General features: G+C 32.2%; 1 protein-coding gene across 3 annotated transcripts in view; it reads right to left on the reverse strand.

Moving 5' to 3' along the window:
* Positions 1 to 19545, reverse strand: part of LOC130890666 (uncharacterized) — a 40674-nt gene that overhangs the window by 13286 nt on the left and 7843 nt on the right. For all 3 annotated transcript variants that reach the window (XM_057794880.1, XM_057794879.1, XM_057794882.1), the window contains exons 3-13: positions 17780 to 17840; positions 17609 to 17727; positions 11383 to 17552; positions 10293 to 10573; positions 9782 to 10123; positions 9096 to 9724; positions 8502 to 8741; positions 6800 to 7014; positions 3801 to 4512; positions 1633 to 2070; positions 1329 to 1574 (exon numbers count right to left, since the gene is read on the reverse strand). In XM_057794880.1, coding sequence (XP_057650863.1) covers positions 1329 to 1574; positions 1633 to 2070; positions 3801 to 4512; positions 6800 to 7014; positions 8502 to 8741; positions 9096 to 9724; positions 9782 to 10123; positions 10293 to 10573; positions 11383 to 17552; positions 17609 to 17727; positions 17780 to 17840 — 9453 coding nt within the window. The remainder of the gene's footprint in view (positions 1 to 1328; positions 1575 to 1632; positions 2071 to 3800; positions 4513 to 6799; positions 7015 to 8501; positions 8742 to 9095; positions 9725 to 9781; positions 10124 to 10292; positions 10574 to 11382; positions 17553 to 17608; positions 17728 to 17779; positions 17841 to 19545) is intronic.

A 19545-nucleotide genomic window follows, 5' to 3' on the forward strand; every position in this document is an offset into this window, starting at 1 on the left:
AATAATTTGTGGCTCACTCTGCAATGTTTTATCATCAAACATCACATCATCATATACTTCATAAAAGCCTGCTGTTTACGGAAATTTGACCGTGATTATTGTGGAATCTAGTGCACTCTGCTTTGATGTAATTTTTTACCATATAAATTAGTTCTGTGCATTAGAATATTGTTAAGGGTTCAAGTTCTGATGTTGCAACAACAGGTGAGATCATCCATTGTTTTCAAAACGGTTGAGCTATCTGGAAGTCTTACTTGAATAATTTTATAATTAGTACAATATACAATACAATCGCTCGAATGTTCTCTGAGTCAAATCTATTAATATTTTTAGCACCTCATTCCGAATCATACCTAAACTTTATTGTTACTTGTGTTATGAGATCTGAATTCGAAAATCACTAAATTGTTATATTTTAGTTTTTGTAAATGGCACAGTGAAAATAATTTTTGAGGCGAATTCTTATGTAACAAGAAATCAGCAAAAAGTTCAACTGACTCAAAGAAAATTTTCACTTAAAGGCTGGTTTTAATTCAATTTAAAAAAAAACTGCAAAAATGTATATGGCATGGTATCGTACAACACAAAAAACGCAAAATAGTATCTTGGAGAGCAGATAAATATCTTTCCTTAACTTCTTATAGTTCCTATATAGTTCAAGTTTCTAAAAAATTTATTTCCGTCAATTAAAAAAAAATTTTAAAAAAATGGAACCGTTTTGAAATATGATAATGAAATTTATCGAAGACTTCATTCCATAAAAAAAATAATTTTAGGACCCACTTTTGTGTAACTGGAATTTGTAGAAAATTGAAAATATTTTAACTGAAACAAGCACCTCTGAAAACTACCAATTATCAGAAACTTATTGTGAAATAAAAATAAAAAATAGAATAAATTTGAGTAAAAGTTGTCATCAAATAAAAATTTTTAAATTATTCAGTATACATTATCTACTGATGTGAGAGGATGGATAGATGGATTTGTTTTTATATTTTTCAATGAGCAATAATAGAAAAAAAAACAAACAAAACACATCAGAATAAAAATAAATTAACGAACAAAAATAATGGAGACAGCAAACGCCATTAATAAACAAAGGAGGAAACAAAGATGGAAATGAATTGACCAAATATTGCGAAAATAAATATGGTTAGTTCCTTTAGTTTTAATTAGACTTGGCATCTTGTAAGGGTCTAAAGTCAGTTGTGTATTGGACAGAAGTTATTGAAAAAAGTTTCAACCCAAAAACTCAAAGTCCGTATCTAGGAGGACAAAACACGGGAAATAAAAACATATGTACTTTTAGGAAGAATAATAATACTTACCATTTATTGCAATATCTGCACAATACCTTATGTTTTTCGGTAACAGGTACATCTGCGGGTGCTGAAAGGGAAGCAATTATTTTTACACACTGTATTCTTATCAACATCTGTAACCAAATTTCTAGCTTGGGATTCCTCGGCATGGTAATAATATTATCAAGATCAAATTCCTGTTTATGTTCTCGAACATGTTTAGCCATGTATCTATAGGTAATGGTTTCATCTCCGCAAATTCCACATTTATATCTATAAAACAAGATGAATTAGTTGAACTGTATTGTCAGTGCTCTATAGGTATATATACCTGTATACTCTTTTTTCTTTAAACAGGTGAAAGATGACATCTGAAATCCTTTTAGACTTGAAATTGTTACATACTGGACATTTTAATTGTTTATTTAATGGTTGTCCAAAATCACCAAATAAGTTTATTAAATTCATTTCAGAATATTCATTTTCAACACTGGCTTCTACAGCGTGTTCTATTGTTTTCACTACAGATTCTACATCTATATCGTCATCTATAACAATAACGTTTGTAACCTCACTCGTCTTTTCTTTTTTTGGCAAATTATTTTCAATATTTTTGGAAACATCTACACTTCCAGTTGCTACCGCGTTAATTGATAAATCTAGGTTAGCCGAGGATTTTATTACAGAAGTAGGTATTGGTGGAGGAGGTTTAACTGATTTTTTGGAACTTTTTGAGGTAACTGGCAACGATTCATCAAAGAGAATACCCCTACAACGAAAAAAATATGTTAAAAACTATATTTCTTCTTTTTTCATTGTATATTTGATAAACTGGTTCAATAATTTAATTTACATTGATATAATAATTATAACACACGGGGTTTTTACAATTTTAATTAACAGAACTTGAGAAATATACATATTTATAGCCAATTTCATTTCGAATATTTCCATACGATATGGACACTAAAAATATTTCCGTGTTCCATTGAACTAATAACTTTTTTCAGTGTATTTATAATTGAATTATTACAGGTGTCGTTCTTAAGGTTCTCTCCTAATCACATTAACCCCATAATAGTATCAGAAGGTTGGGATAGGGTAGTCAAAGTATGGAATTTGACTAATTGTCGTTTGAAGATCAACCATTCTGGTCATACCGGTTACTTGAACACCGTCATCGTTTCACCTGATGGTAGTTTATGCGCTAGTTGTGGTAAAGATTACAAAGCCATGTTATAGGATTTGAACGTTGGTAAACACTTACATACATTAATTTACATATTTTAAAAAACGTCATTTTATTTAACTTGAACTATACAACCTACAGAAGTTCAAGATCAATATTCACAGGTATCTCCACACGGCAGGCACCATTCGAATTACTCTAGTGTAAAAAAGTTTCATCCTCCGTGCTTGCTTTTCACATAAAAAAACCTGAACTCTAAATTACAAAAAACAAAATTTGAATGTAACAAGAAACGACACGATGAGTAGATAAACTACCTATGGTTCTTAAATCATTCGCGGTAAATCAGCATCCTGAATAGATTCGTAATCAAGCATGTGCATTACAGTGATCCTAAATTAGTTACCAACTGATTTGGGATTGATTCTAAATTCTATCACGACACTACCGTCATAGCAATAGAAACCAGAGTGAGAATAGAGTGGGAGTAATAGAGAAAGAATGAGAGAGAAATAGAAATGCGAAGAGGGAATTATAGGCATCACGCAGCTGCATGCATTAAATGTTATCGACGGATTGCTTGTGAAAATCGTCAGATTATATATTTTTCGTTATCCCTATTTCCTCCAAAATAAAAACAAATAGCCACGCTCGAAAATATAAAAGTAGCTACTACTAACAAAGAGCTGTCAATTTAAATACTGAATTAAATACTAAAGTTTTTAAGAGATATTACAAAATTTAACACACCACAATTCTTAAGTAAATAATTCCCAGACGATGAATACATAAGTATTCGAAAGTTCGGAAATATATTAGAGTTTGTATACTTTGTTGTTTGACTTTGTCACAACTCCACTATAATTCCTGAAAATACATATCCTTGTAATTAAGCTAAGAAAATTTTCATTTTTCTCAATGTTGCGATTTGAGCTTGTTTTGCAAGTGGATTCTTTGGTACTTTACGTCAAATTTTACTTTCCATACAAAGTTGTTGCTCCTACGTGTGGTTTTTCTGGGCTATATAACCCTATCTTTCTTAAGTACTGGTTGATTTTTTCTTTTTGTAACTTTCTACTGTCCTGTACATAATACAAAGTGCTGCTAAATAAACCTAAACCTTAAATTTTCAATTGTTTTAGTTTAACTCTCTTCTCTAACAATTTTGTTATGAAATGTATTATTTTGTAAATGCCAACTTGCTTATAGCAATATGGTAGTTATTTTGGAAAAAATATTTATTTATTTGACTGAATATTCAAGTAAATCTATAAATTACGTCTTTTAAACAAATTGAAATAAAAACTCACCTAATATGTCGAACTCTTGGTCTGTCTCTTTGCCATAATGGAGTAGTATCGAATGAATCCGAGTCTTTATCATCTTTGGGTTCGTCTTCAATTTTCCGGTAAACATAAACAATATTAATGTCTTGATTATTATGTTCTTGTTTGAAATGTTCTGTGAATGTACTTTTATCATTAGTCTTATAAATGCATAAAGCACATTTATACTGTGAATCGATATCATGTTTTTCTAAAACATGATTCTGAATTCCTTCCTGGGTTCCTGATCTAGTCTTACACATACAACATCTCCAAGGCTTGTTCAATTTAGTTTGATTTAATATCGTAGGGAACGTTACGCTCTTTCCATCATCATCTGTCGAATCTTTTGGTTCTGATTCCATGTACCTTACTGTTGTAGTTTTCACTTGTGAATCGATGTGAAAGTCATTACAATGTTTCTCAACTTTATGTTTTAGATTACTAAGGTAATTACAATAATGACATTTATAAAGTTGAAGACCATGTAATTTGAGATGTCTAATCAAACCGTCTGCATCAATTGAAGTCAACTTAACTTTACAATGAACACATATAAAAGAAGATTCCTCACTATGAAGTGCAATAAGATGATGACGGAGGTTAGCTTCTTCTGGACAAATGTAATTGCAGTCTTGAGCACAACATGTGTAACGAGTGTGGGATGGAACGAAGTGCGGAACATTTATGTCAATATCTAAAAAATATATAATTTATTATGAGCCAACAAGAACATGAATGAAAATTCGATAATAGTTTTGCACTCTCAAAGTTATAAAATAGCCTCGATAATTTTATATTTAAAAAAGTTTCAATGTCACATTCTGTCAAATTCAACTTTAGATATTATGGTAACATGCCATTCGTCTTGTTATGCTTTCCTTCAAATATTTGAATATTCCATTGTTCACGTATTGTATCATAGTAGTCAGTTCTGATTTATTGATTCAAGTTTTTGAAGAAATTAATTTGTTATGGATCTCCCACTTCATTCGAGAAATTCAATTCAACCTCTACCTAACTACCCTTTTCTTTTTTTTTTTAAGCATATTTTGTATGATATAAATTCGTATTTATTCGGGGAACAGAATGAATAGAACTGAATCCTGTGTTATATTTTGAAAAATATAAATTCAGTTTTCTTATGCATTGGAGCATAAGCTCCTTTTATTCAAATATGTTCTTTCTACTTGTTCCTTCTTCAGTAATTTCCATCTGTGTTCCAGTTTTTTTAATTTTTAGTACGTCCAAAATTTGGAATATTTAAATATGCCAATGATAAATAAATAACTGGACAGAGATATATTTTCCCCATAATTGACCATAATAAAATGTAAGCGGTTACCTAGATATCCCGAATGGCCATCCTTTTCTTTCTAAAATTGAAGGATATCTTTATTTCTCTCTCTATATTAATACCTCTGAATCCTCCCAAAAGTAAGAAGACCCTTACCATCATAGCCGTTGCAATGGGTTATTTTTATTTAATTATTTACAAATACGAGTATATACATGTAAGTATGAAAAATAAAAATACAAAATATACTAAACTACAGACTACTATAATATATACACGATATACATACTACAAATTACTATATTATATACAACAGTCTACAAATATTTCCTATAACATATTTAAAGTATATACATATTTGCAATATATGTATTTTATTCCGAAGAACTAGTGGATGAATTGTTTAAATTAATCATGAGAGGTTCTACAGTTTGATTAATAATGTTGTCTAATTCCCACATTTTTTTATTTAATTTAAAATAAAATAATAAATTGTTCTTAAATGTGACTACGGCTATGGTGGCCAATTGATTTATTAGTCTACACTCTTTCAGAATGGAGGATAATTTAATTCATAAGGTGTTTCCAGCTTTTCCATCTTTCTTATTCATTAAGGTTATATTATTATGAAATATTCTTTAAATTTCAATATATTTCATATTTGTAACAAGATGAACGCCCAGTATACTTTAAGGGGTACATACAACACGTTGGACGTTGGCCATTTAATCACTATTTTCTGCTAGATAGCATTTACCAGTTGTAGTCCCAACCCCTTATGGTTTTCAACTCAATCTTAAGTTGTAGAATTCTATAAAAATAGGATTTTTTTGCAATTAACCATGTTCTATAGTGAATAGGCTCCATTAGTTCTATTTAACACTTTTTCATTAATTTTCCTGGTTTTTTAAACTATCTTGAGCATTCGACAGTAAAGGCTTTCAGCCAATTAATTATGCCCGCATCGATTGTATCCGTGTCCATTTCATCAAACAAAAAAGAGAGCTACTAATTAACGGCAGACGACAACCCCTGTGGAAGTGTAAGGTATTATGTATTACTTAATTTACAATATGACATTATGAAAATCAATGAAAATATCCGAATCAACCGACATTCCATGTTTAATCATTTTTTCCATATGAAATTTTTTTTACTTTTTCAGAGTAGAGATTTGAGCTTGTTCTCCTTGAAGCAAGTTATCACTTCTGTGTGTAATTTTTTAGGGGTAAAACTTTAACTTAAAACTCTATCGTTTGAATTTGGAAATTATCTCTGTAAAATATATTTTTTGATTTTTGTACATAAATGAGCAATCAGAATCAAAAGTATTCTATAAGCTAATTGGCTAGCAAAGTTCTTCAATGGCAAGATAAGGTCTCTTTCAATTAATTAGCCTCTATATTTCATTTAAAATCTATAAGGATAAGAATAATGTTTAGTGTAAGTGTGTAAATAAATTAAGTAAGAGCCAAATAAATTTTTTATATTAGTTATTTCAAATTATTGTCTATATTTCGATTAAACTAAATATACCACTGCTCAAATGGAGTAAAGTTCTTGATAGTATTGTTTTAGACCCTTATACAATGTGGCAAACGCGAAACATTAGCAACAACCCTTTCAGTATCTTGTAAACTTTATCATACAAAAATAAGTTGGTACTTTGCTAGATACACATATTTACCTTTGACTTCCGATTTGTTTATGGCTCCCATTTTAGATGAAGAATGGGAACTAGAAGCTAAGTTAATCATCTTATCAAACATTTTCTCATTTTTTTCCAAACACGGGACGGGGTTAACTGGAGCAGTATCAGGAACAGATTTTTCCTCTGAATGAAATTGTAAATGTCGCACCATATTTGTTCTTACTTTTGTTGTGTAAGAGCATACCCCACATCTACAATGTAACAATACATATTACATACATATTATTGAATCATTTTTTACTAAAATCTAAAGTAATTTACATTGTGACGGGTGAACAGCCGCGCACCATCTAATGGCACTAGTTAAAATTTAATGTGGTAGAAATTTTAATAGATAGTGGGAGGCTTTTTAGGTAACCATTGTTGAATTATTGTTGCAGATGTTTCTAAAAGAAGTTTACCGTAACCAGACAACTAGACAGGTCATTTTAATATGGACTAGAGTTATCGTTACCGCATATATAAGGTAGGAGCTTACAGTGGAGCAGTTAGATGAATATCCACGATACGTGGAGAACGATACATGTAATCAGGGTGGTAAAAAAGTGATATCTGAAGTAAAATGTAATAAAGTTTTGTGTGAAATTAACTTGTACAATGTTATGCACAGACCTTAACCCGAAACGGTACGATATAATAGTTGTAATAAAAATTTTCTTTCCTTACTGGATACTAAGTACAAATTGGGGAACTAATTATGTATTAAGAATTGTCTGTAGTCCTAAAAAGTTTCACATATTTGACAGTATAAGTAGTCAAACGTTTTTACATAAAGTATTTGTGTATTCTGTCGTAATTGAAAACTTCTTTTTGGACTGAAATGGAATTAACTGACGATATATTAACACGATTAGAAACGTATCAAGGCGGTTGCGGAGGGGCGAGCCGCCGTCACAAGTCGTAGGGGTATCATTGTGACAGAAAGAAAAAACACCCCCAAAGTCGTGTAGTGTTGGAAAAATTTTATATAATTTGTGGTGGCTTGTCAAAGTGAAAATTAATATACATACATTGAAATGTTACTGCCTCTATTGTTTGTATCAGAGGGTGCAGCGTGACAAAGTGACAGATATCAGGTTGGTAGCACTGTACTAGAGAACGAGTTTTGATTTAACCAGAGTTTTAATTAATCAAAGTACTTATTAATAGGCTGTGTTTATTTGTTTTTGTTAAATCATTGTTATTCACGTGTAGAATTAGTTCTATAGTGTTTGTAAAAAACGTAATAAAATAAGTTGACGTTTTTCTTTTTCGGAGAGGCAAGACAATTTTAGTTTTATGATTAAACCATGTTTACTAGACTGTTAAAAGTGGAATGAAACATGAAACAGACCATTTATTTATGAATGAATTATCAACACCCTAACACCGTGTTTTAATAGTGATAAGTTCGTAATTTAAATTTTTTTTGTGGAAGGAATTTGAACTGCTTTTTTTACTGGAAAATACACTCTAATTCATTTCTGGGGGGTTGACAAGATAATATCCCCCCGCGGGTGGCACAAGACCTTGGTACGCCACTGAACACTATCATTGTATTTCGACTTTTTGATTTTACAAAATTTTCCTACACGGTAATTTTTATTGTGTTGTGTTCTCGATTGTAGGAACATAAATACTATTGCCGATCATAAATCTGTACAGAATACAGAATGATATCTAATGGCGAAATACATACTTCAAATCGGAGCTAAATATGGAGCGAATAGGTATTTTTTCTATTTCATCCGGAAGATAAATTTGTTCTGATCCTGGTAGAGACGGAGGAGGTTCTGCAAGAGTATTATCTTTCGGAGGTTCCTCAGCCAATACAAACTTCGGTTTTATAATATATTCTTGATTACTTGGAGAACCTTCTTCAGGATTTAAAGCTGTCTGTGTAGTTTGACTGATATTATGCCGATGTTTCATATGACCCCTAAAAATGAGTCAAATTAGCATATAAATATTTACCTTGATAGTTTAAATAGAAATACATTTTAAATATTTAAAAATGCCTCCTTAAAAATAATTCTCTGATAAAGTAATCTTTTTTTGAAAGTTATCAACCTATAAATTATAATGGAATATTATAATAAATACAAGTATGAAAATGTCCCAGCAGACATTAATGTTAATAATGTGAAAAAATACGATTGTATGATTTCAGTATATTTAATAGAAATTATTTCTCCACAAACTGAATACTTTCTTCACTAATTTTGTGATTTTTTCTGATCCCAATAAGGCTGAACTTTTTCTGAGCCATATTAATAATTATAAAACGTCTTACCTTGCTTGACTAGATGAAGGAAATTTGTTTCCACATAAAGAACAATTGAATCTCAATACTCCATGACACTGAATATGTTCGCTGAGAGGATGGGGATTTTTGAAATGTTTTTTGCAATGTACACACATAAAAGGCTTTTGGCGGTTATCAGATTTACATCGGACAGACTTAGATATGTGTCTCTTGAAATCGATTACATTAGTACAAGAAAAATCACAGAAAGCACATCTAAATAACTGGTATCCAAGCAATCCGCATTTCTTTTTGGACTTTCCATTATCACTTTCGTCTTCTGAGCTGTATCCAATGCTTTGAGAGGTGAGTGATTCTCCAAGATCTAACGGGTCTATATCACAGTCCGCCGAATCATTCCGATTATTATCCTCGTTCAAATTGATATGCTCTAATGGAACCATATTTGATGATGACAATAAACTTCCATCTATGTTTGGGTTTTTAGTTATATTTTCTGGAATATTAGTTCCACCAGAAACATTTGCCATTTGAGTTTCAATTGTTTGCAGTAAAGTTATATTTGGGTTTTCCTCTATTGTTGCTGGTATGGATGGTGGAATATATTCTTCGATTTCTAAAGGATCCAGTGGTAAATCTGGATTGGATGATTCCACCTGTTAAAATGAGTAATATTAATAAATTATATCAGACAATGGAAATGGTATACATACCGCAGATTGATTGATAGGTGACATCGCTAAAGATTTTTTTGAAGTAATATTAACTAAAGAAGGCGGTGGCAGTGATGATGAGTTCGTTCCTGTAGATGTACTTGTTACAAGAAACAGATTATTTGCTGAAGTAGTGACAGTTGATGAAGAATTAGTTATAATTACTGTTTTCGTAGATGTTGTAACTACTTGCATTGTATTGGTAAAATGTGTACTAGTATTTGAAGCTTCAAGAAAATGTTCTGCTGGTTTAATTATTTTGTCACCATCAGGAATATAATGTATTGTAGCTATTTTTCGCATTCTTCTAAATGCTTCGGTACTATATCCTAATGGTATAGTCTACAAAGTAAGTTTATTCAAATAAGTTTATTAAGTCCATAATAGATCAATTTTCTACACATGAAAAAGCTCTTTGGACAGTATCTAAATCAATCTAAACAGGAAAGAAGATTCACTCTTCTATTTTAATTCCAATAACTTTTTGGGGCATATTTAACAATTAACTTACCGGTTTTGGTGTAACTAAACGCACTAAAATTTCTGGATTTAAATTTTGATGAACTTGAGATAAATGGTGATACATGGTATGGAGCTCATTTGAATTTGTTTTGCAATAACCACATTGGTATACTGATACATCGTGAGTTACTGACCAATGTTGAACAATCTTTGAAGGTTTCACTCTACTACTGCAGAGTTCATGACCACATGTGATGAAAGTGTTATGATGATGAGCACTCATTACATGTTCACGAAATTCATTCTCAAATAGGAATTGTAGGTTGCAATCTAAAAAAATTATAAATATGTATATTTAAATTTAATTAATCAAGTGCAAATTCATTTTTATACTTTTTGAATATGTTTTAACACATGTTCAGCTAATAAACCATAGATATAAGAAATTATTTCTAATAGCAGTTATTTCTTAAGAATTACTTCTCGGAAATCGGTAATGGGTATAAGCCATTCTTAGAAAAGTTTTAAATATATCTTGACCTAAACAGAAAAATATTTGCAAATTGTTTAAAATCCACATAAATGTAAGCTGATACACTTTGCTAACTGAACACAACTGCCATTACACCAACATTGGCGATTACAATGTTTGGTCCTTCGAGCCGTATATGGTTCCATAGAAAGTTCAAAAAACCAGACAGTGTAAGATTGTGTTCAGTAAGAGCACCACTAGTGGTTTCAGAAATTTACAAACTGAGGAAATAATGTAGAAGAACTACCAACATATGAATTTATATGTTGAAAATCACCCTAAACAACTGAAAATGAAGTATATAAAGATATAAAGCAATTTCACGAGGACAAATTGAAATACTATCTCAAAATATTGGAAATTTACTGTTTATATCACAAATATAGTTTGAAGGTCTAGAAAAACATTTGTCAAACATTTCAAGTCCATACATTAAATCAGTAGAGAAAAAAAAACAAAGACATATTTGAAGCAAAATATGAAATTTAACCAAGACTTAAAGAAACAAATCGTTCGAAAATAACATTTCAACTGCCGTTAGAAAATCAAAAGAACAAAACATTTTTTAAATAACTATAAGGGAGACGTAATGTCTAAATCTACTTACTTGTCTGGCATACATAAGGACTGCATAAAGTTTTTGGATCAATTTTAACATCAGCTATAGCAAATTTCTTTTGGATTTTTGGTGTAGCAACAGTTATCACTGAATAATTTTGTGAGGGATGCACTCGTTCCTGATGTAATAATACGTAGTCTTTTAAACAAGCTCTGTACAAACAATGTGAACATGCATATTTGCAGTTAGCATGTCTTATATCGATGTGTACAGCTACATGTTCCCATGGCGTTTTCAAGTCGCAGTAGACGCAGGGCACCATTGAATCTTTTTCCAAATTATGGGATTTCAAATGAATTTCTAAAGAATATCTGAAATATGTCATGAACAGACAATAATAATGTGGGCATTTGTACAGTATATCTACCTCTTCAATGAATTTTTTAATAGCTTTTTCGGATTTTTTTGATTTTGCCAATTCCGCAGGAGTTAATTTGGCTTCTTTAACTACAATTTGCATATTGGGTTTCATTATTGGTGTAAGAGGTGGCGGCTGAGGTTCAGGATCAGCAAGTGACATAACACCCGATATTTTAAATGGGAAAGGATTGTCTTCTTCTTCTTCTTCTCTATCAGTTAAATCAACAGTGGTGCAGTCTGAAGATGCATTTTCTGTCTTATTGACATTGTTGTCAATTTCATTTAAACTGTTAACTATAGATAGAGCATCTCCGCTTAGTTTTCTTAATCGTATCATTCGAGTTAGAGGTTTAGAATGCCCAATGAAATCAGCGTGTTGTTTAATTGTATGATTAAATATATTTTCTAAAAGATTCGTATCAGGTCCAGAAGTTATTTGTACACCACAAATTTCACACAAAGAACTTCTCAAAGTATTTGACGAATGATTGTGCTGGCAATGTTTTCGAAAGTGTTCTTTATGTTCGGTGGAGAAGACACAAGGCGGAACTAAGCAGCAGAACGTTACTGAGTCTTTAGATTTAATTAATTTAATCAATCCACAAATTTCTAATGTTTCAATTGAATCATCGACTGGCATGATATTAGTTAATTCGTTAACGTGCGTTAGCGGAGGAGGTCCTTCATTGTCCTCCTCATTATTCGACTCAATATTAAAATTATCATCCGCGCTCAATTTACCTTTCAACTTTTCAATCACGTCTACGATACTCTTATCATTCTTTTGAGATACATCGAATTTAGGTGTAGACACGTGAGTATCCCTCTCAAGTATGGGTTTCTTTATTTGCGACGAAGCCGCTTTAATTGTAGTAGGATTTTTCTCTAAAATTGGCATAGAAACTGGTGAATCAACTCTTATTGTTTGATGCACCGCATCTATAAAATCATCGTTGGGTTCTTGTTTGATTATGACTTCATTTTGGTTGAGTCGATGACAAAGTGCATCTATGAAATTCAAAGACGTTCTGGAACCCACCGATTTGTTAAGTTCTTCCATTTTTAGAAGGCGTTCCTGTTCTATTTTTTTGTTTTCTTCTTGTATATCAGTTTTACAAGTAAAAACATTCATATCTATTTCCTTTTTAACTGGTTGTAGTTTAGGCGGTTCATCTAATTTAGAAACTTCAGCACTTCCTTGTTTTGTTTCATCACCTGTTTCACTTTCATCTATATTTTTAGATAACTCGGTATTTTCTTTTTGGTTAACATCGTTTATTTTTTCTTTTCTCACATTATCACTTAATTCCATGAGTTCCTTTAATTTCTCTTGTGCCTTTTCCTTAGCTGCTCTCTTACATCTGAAGGGTAATATTTTTTCTGGATCTATATCGTCTATGCTGCGTCTAATATTAGTTACTTTCGTCGAATCTACTTCTTTATTTACAATATCAGCTTGAGTGTTACTTGTTACTTGCTGTTTTTTCTTCGATTTTGGACCAGGTGTTATTCTTGGTTTTTTCTCTTGATGAGGTGATTGTACTTCTTCATTTACATCGTCCAAGAGTTCTGTTTGTAAATGACTGTCACTTGTACTTGATACACTTCGCTTTGTACTCGTCTTCGCGGTATTCTTTGTCGTTTCCATTTCGTTGAATAATTTAACGATAGCTTCATCAAAACTAGAAGTCATATTAACTTTGTGAATTGGGGGTTTCTTCAAATGATAAATATTTATATGTTCTTCAACATTACGTTTGTTCATTTGCACATAGTTGCATTCGCCGCATAGATATCCAAATATAATGACAGAGCTATAAGATTTGCGCACTATAGGATTTTCTGAGCCTTTGTGATTGTTCGACATATGTACATTAAGGGTCTTTGAACTACAAAACGAGAGGTAACAATTTGGACAATGATGTCTATATTCTCCAGTATGAGTTGTAATGTGGTCATAGAAAAATGTTGGCATAACACTTGTGCTAAATGTACAAAATCGACAAATATACGATATTTTGGCACTAGTTTTGACAACTTGATATCTTTCATATTTTTCCATGTTCATTTTAGCGTCAGCTAATGCTTCCATTGCGATAGAAGGAGTAAATCTAGAGCACATTACTTCCGAATCAGGATGTACGATTTTATAATGACTGGCGATATATTTTCCTTGAAAGTCGCACAATCTACATTTGTATGATTTTTGATTTATAAAATCTACATAGTGATCTTTTTCTGGAGCTATAAAAGTTTCTTTTGCGGCATGATCTTCGAATTCAGAGTATTTTTGTTGAGATTCTTCCGCACTTTGTTTCTTTTTCTTCTTCTTTATAATTCCTGATGCCCAACTACTTCGCGGACGTTTTCGCTTTTGCATTTTTATTTTTTGATTATCAAAAGATTGTGATAGGGATTCATGTTCCGAGTCGTTGTATGTGCTGCTCTCAACATCTGAATGCTCTTTAACTGATGTTTCTGTTGCGAATGAACCTTCTTCGTCACTTTCTGGAGAGGTCATACTCCTAGTTAATCTCCTATTAGACGACGATTCCTCTATTGCGGCATCTGGTATTTTATGTATAACAACTCTTACAGTTTTCATTGTTTTAACGTCGTTAGTTATTGGTGATTTGTTCTTCGGTTTACGTCCAGCTTTTTTACGGGTTTTTACAACTTCTTCCGATTCAGTATCAATATTTCCTGTATCTAAAACAGAAGGATCTGTTTTTAATATATGACACATACGTTTTCCAGATGCAGTCAGAACTCCATCCCGGATAAACATTTCCTGGATATCTTCGTGTAATTTGTCTAATTCAGACCTACATTTCTTCTTAGGTTTATCTGCAAGAGTAGCAGTTCTCTTCCTAGATTTTATTCTTTCTCCCACTGTTACCAATACCTCATTATCTTGATCAACGTCCAATTCTTCAGAGTTTTCTGTCTGTTTTAAATTGTTTTGAATTTCTTTTTCATCATTTGTAGTTTCTGAAAGGTTTTGTTTAGTAGTCGAAGCTGACCTTCGTCTATTTCTGAGTTTACGTTTGGGAATAATACTGACTTCTTCGGTTTCGACAGTATTAGTTTTATCTTCAACTGCATCGTTCTCTTCAGTCACTTCCAATTTGGAATCATCTTTTTCTTCAATTTCGTCACATTTATCATCATCTTCCTCTTCTTTTAATTTATCTTCTTTGTCGTCTTCTTTTTTAGACACCTTCTTCTGTTCGTCCTCTTCTGAACTATCATCTTTGTCCGTGTTTATAATTCTACTTATACTAGACATTGTCTCTTTGCTAAATGTATCTGAAAAGGTTGTAATAAGAGAATACAAAGCTGTTTTCTTTTCTTTCTTATCTTTACTACCAAGGAGGTTAGCGAAAAATTGTGCTAATATTCTTTGTTCAGCAGGAAAATTAGAAAGTTCTTCGCCTTTGGACGAAGTTTGTACGTCAGTATTATCTGATTTAGGTTTCTGATCTGCCTCTGCTTTTGTCTGAACCGATGATTTATTAGGTTCTTCATTTGAAGGTACTACAACTTCAGAATCTTTCTTCAATTCACTAATTTTTGCATCAACATCATCGGCTTCGGTTGGTTCGGGCATTAGCGTTGTTGTTGTGATGGCAGTGTTTTTATCTTCAATATTATCACAATCCGAATCGGTTTTTTCGTTTTCTATTGATTTAGAATTATTTTCATTAAGTGAATCATCTTTGCATGGGTCTATATTATGGGAGCTGTCGCATTCGGAGATTATTGTACCTTGTTCAGGCGCATCTTTTTCATCATCTTTTTTAATTTCTTCTTTTTGTTCCTTATCTTCTTTCTTCTTTTTAGGTATGCGGAAACATTGAACTCCATAACCTTTTCCAGTTTTATGCTCTTCTTTCGTTGTATATAGACTGTCTAGTGGCGATGAAAAACTATCGTTTTCTTTTATTTTTGATGTCGGAGATCTAGATCGTGACTGATCTTCATTCGTTCTAGAATACAATCGATCGAACTTTGATTTATACTGGTTTTCTCTGATATTTGATCGATGGGAATCTCTATTCAGTCTTGGGTCTTTATTATCTTTTTCAGTCGATTCTTTATTTTCTCTTTCTCTTGTAGGTTTTTCGTTTACATTAAGTTTATCTCTATTGAGCCTAGGGTCTCGCAATTCTCTGTTTTCCCGTGTATCTCTAGCCAGTCTTGGATCTCTGCTATTTTCACGTATTTCTCGGTGTTCTTTGTACGTCGTAGGACCTCTGAATCGTTGTTCATATCCTCTACGTTCCCAAGGTCTAGAATCTTCTAACCTCCATCTTAAATCATCTTTGGGTAAATACATCTCTCTTTTAACAATTCCGTATGGTTTATGCTCAGGAAAATTGGGAACTTCTGGCGATAAATGAGGCGGCATTGCATTGTACTGAATGAGAGAATGATTTGAGGGTTGAAAATCTAGTTTAGGGGCAGAATCGTAACGATTAGTATTATAATTATTAAATGATGGGTTGAATCTGGGATTTGCTGTAGGAGGTGTAACATTTAGAGATAATAGCGAAGGTGGTGGTTCAAAACGGGGTCGTCGTTGATTATTAAAATTGAAATCCTCCCTAACATAATCAGATTCGAAGTTGTCCATTGGAGACATGGGTACACAGTTACTCGGACCGGGTGCAAAATTATCTCTTGGGGACATTAGTATAGGGGGATTGCTAACAAAATTGTCCCTAGGAGAAAGTAATGGTGGGATCGGAACAACATCAGTACGAGGCGTCGACAGAAGTGGTACTCTCACATTTTTATTCGGCATCAAATACGGCATGGGGGGTTTCAAATTTAATTGATGCGGAAATTCTGGTTCTAGTTGAGAGCATTTCACTAAACTAGCCGGAGGAGGCGGAGGCTGTACTACGTTGTTAATAGCTGGCTTTAAAGGTGGAGAATGGATCATGTTTTGCTCAATACTATCTTCTACAATTTTGTCTACATCGGGTTCAATAATTGGTTTTCGAGGTTTACGATTATATTTATCAGCTAACCGTTTATAAACTGGTTCACTTGATTGTTTATGAACTGTATATTCTGCTTCCTTACTGTTAACTGAAACATTTGATCTATTGTCCGGAGCGTTACTGAGTACAGGCTGATTTCTTGCTATTCGAGGATCTACCTGTAAATCTCTTGTCATATGCCCTATACTTCTATCTCCGACATTTTTAACAACAGATTCATCTCTTTCACTATGCTTTTTATAGTTATTTTCAGACATAGCCTTTTCTAAAACTGATGATATTTTTTCTTGAGGTTTGTTATTCGAAAAATTCAAATCTTCCTTCTTCTTGTCTTCTTTTGAGCTCCTCCTTTCTTTTGATTGATCATTATATTTTTCTGATTTTTTTTCTTTTGAAGGGGAACTTTTTCGGTCATGTTTTTTCTTTTTCTCTCCTTTATTTTGTTCGGTGGAAATAGAACTTCTTGAAGGAACTGATTCAGTCTTATGGACACTAGTTTCACAATCTTGGTTTGTTTCTGTGGAATTCATAGATTTAATTTTTTCAAATATCAATTCCGTAGTTATTTTGTTTCTTAGATCGTTTAATTCTTTAAGAGTAGCTGTTTCATTAATCTTCTCTTGGACGTCTACCTCCAAGCATTTTAAATCTTCTAAACTTATAGGAGGCTTTGAGAAATCGTGTAACTTATCTGGACTATTAACAGTTTCATGTAACTTTGATTTCGTTATGCTCTCCGCCGCACTGCTATATACATCAATTTTATGAATCCGAGTATCACCTTTTACCCTACAAATTATAAATTATTATAGTTATATCAAGATCAATTTCTTGGGTATGCTCACCTTTCTGTTGGAATTGGGATTGGTTTGATATCAAAATAATCCTTACAATCTTCTGCAGAGGGACTTGAAGGATTTGATGGAACCTTCTCCTCCGATTTACAACGAAACGGTTTATGGTTCTGTAAAATTTATTTCAATAAAAAAAAATAAACAGAAGACACGACTACTTACTACTTTCAAGTATAATTTAGATATTACGTCTTCGCACTTGTTTAGTGTGTCGATTTTAAGTCTGGAAAGAGTAGATTATTATTATTATTGTTATTTACTTTTTTGATATAATGCTGAAACTTTGATTAACATTTTGAATGAATAATCTACAACGGAATACAGTTACATGAGCGAGAAGTACCACATCAAGAACTGAAAGTTTTCTATTAAAAAGCTCTTTGTGTTTAAGGCACGATATTTTGCAGTGCTAGTTTCGTTATTGTTCATAGTTCCAAAAGTTGTCGCATTTCTTGGGTCGTTCTTCGAGAATAGAATACAATAATGGAAGATATTAGAAAGAGAGCCAAAGCAAAGCCACAGTATCAATTTTGATGTATGGTCATACATCAAAATTGATACTGAAATGTATGTGAAATGTATGTAGATAGTATATATACGTATTAGGATAAGGGAGCATGCTAACATACTGATTAAAGGAAGAGAAGCAGTACGAAAAATAAGGTAGTAATAATTTATACTTCATATGAAATTGTAGTAAATAAACAAGGCTTCTTCCAAAAAGTTATTAATTGACATAGAATCAATTTCCCAGCATTTTTAACTATTCAAAATAATAGTTTTCGTTTTTATATGCAAAATATACGTATACGTATGCTTTCACTTTCTTGGGTTTGTGTTTGTCGTCCAAGCTAAATTTTTAGGTTATGAAACAGGAAAAAAATAACTAGAACCTGGATCATGGTCACCCAATTCAACGTATAGATTGTAAATTTTAGCTACGGCTATGTAAACAGGTACGTTATCTTATAGAACAGCATTTTCTCGTTTTAAAATACGGTCGTTTTCATGATAATTTTTGCTCTCACATTATAATTCAATTATGGCTAATAATCCGTCATTTTCTACGAATTTTGAAACAATCGATGAACAGAATTCTGTAACTATTTCAAAAAAACAGTGACTATACCTTCCCAAGTGACTAGAGTCGGATTATCACTAGAGAAAACTAAGCACGTATCTAGAGGGTCGCGCAATATTTGTTACCGAATGTATTGAATGTTACCAAGTAATGGATGAGCGTCCACTAATCCCCTCAAAAGTTGATCGATGTTAACCGAATAGGATAGTTAGCTATGTGCTAGTTTGTCTCGCCTTGCTCAACTTCCAATCATTGTCGGTTTTTGGCCCAAGTCAATGGATTTGAAATGAGATGAAGTTTGAATGCAAAGTGAATTGCGACACTATGTGTTGTCATGATGAAGAAGAAAGCTGTTGGTGCATGTTTCAGGTCATTTCTTCTTCAACAAACGTACAGTAGCCCTTGTAAAATTTACAATTTACAAAAGTGTACAATTATCCCACTAAAACGAACTAACAGCGTACTTTGCCCTTATAATCAAATAAATCGCATGACTTGGGCTTATTAGCCTTTTTAGGGCATGATGAGTAACTAATTTTTCAATGAGACCTTCGGAATATAGCCTTGGACAGATTTTGACATTTTGTCAGATTCCTTGGAATTTTTTTTTTCGACTTGAAACTATCAAAATTCATGTTTGACAAGGCGGAATGGGTTCAAACATTTCATCGCTTGTCTCAACACGTCAGGGTATGAATCGTGAAAATTCAATGAACATATTTTTTACCATACCTCGTATATGTATAAGAGAAATATGGAAAAAATTCATAATAAAAAATACGTAATTGGAATTCTGATAAATTATTATTAACGATTTCTGTCCCAAAATTCCAAAACAGATAGTCAC

This window comes from Diorhabda carinulata, chromosome 2 (assembly GCF_026250575.1).
Source record: "Diorhabda carinulata isolate Delta chromosome 2, icDioCari1.1, whole genome shotgun sequence".
Classification (NCBI taxonomy): Eukaryota; Metazoa; Arthropoda; class Insecta; order Coleoptera; family Chrysomelidae; genus Diorhabda; species Diorhabda carinulata.